Raw genomic sequence first — 749 nt, 5'->3', positions numbered from 1 at the left:
GGGGAGGGGAAGAGGGAGAAAATTAAATTCCGTCAGACGTTGGAGACCCCAGCCCTTGATAGACCAGCTTGTAAAGCACCAGTCACAGAGGGCTACAAGTCGAATGTGAGTCAGCGTGGTGAAATCAGGCGCTCGTCATGATAATGAAATCGAAGAAACCGCCATTTTTATGTCCGTTTGGAAATTTTTACCGAATTATTGTTTGATTGTTCTTTGTTTTTATGTTTTTTTGACTCCATACATGTAAGGCCCCTTTAAAAACAAAATTTCTGATTGGATCCTTTGGGGTTTTTTGGTGTGGTTTTTTTCGGGGGGAGGGGGGTAATTTTCTAATCATTTACAGCCGTTCTCTAATCTAACCGTACGAAGATCCTTACCACAGGCAACGATATTGACAACCCGCCGGGTCTGTCTGAGGTGACCAGGTTGAGCGTGACGTCACTGGCAGAGGCGTACAGATGCAGGGACGGGCCGGCCTGTTGACTCCCGCCACAGTTAGACAGGATGTCCATCACGTGGTTAGGGCTGTGAGCTGCTCGACGTTTGCGCTTTCCGGCGCCTGAGAGGAGATTTTTTTTAAAGGGAAAGAAGAATTAAGCAGTCAAAATAAAAAGAAAATAGAAGAATAAAGCAGTTGAAAACAAAAACTAAAATCAAAATTGAAAGAACTATAAATAACAAGTTGATGAAGACGAAGATTGTCAACTCGGTGTGTGTTTGTGTGTGTGTGTGTGTGTTTGTGTGTGTGT

General features: G+C 43.8%; 1 protein-coding gene across 1 annotated transcript in view; it reads right to left on the bottom strand.

Moving 5' to 3' along the window:
• The window catches only part of LOC101848038, a gene marked incomplete in the record, with an annotated part of 35,357 nt that overhangs the window by 1,841 nt on the left and 32,767 nt on the right, over positions 1-749 (bottom strand). The window contains 1 exon segment of the mRNA XM_035969181.1: positions 378-559. Within this exon segment, the coding sequence (XP_035825074.1) occupies positions 378-559 (182 nt within the window).

The sequence above is a fragment of the Aplysia californica genome, unplaced genomic scaffold (genome assembly GCF_000002075.1).
Source record: "Aplysia californica isolate F4 #8 unplaced genomic scaffold, AplCal3.0 scaffold00124, whole genome shotgun sequence".
In the NCBI taxonomy this organism is placed as follows: Eukaryota; Metazoa; Mollusca; class Gastropoda; order Aplysiida; family Aplysiidae; genus Aplysia; species Aplysia californica.
This window is presented reverse-complemented; position numbering and strand designations above follow the sequence as displayed.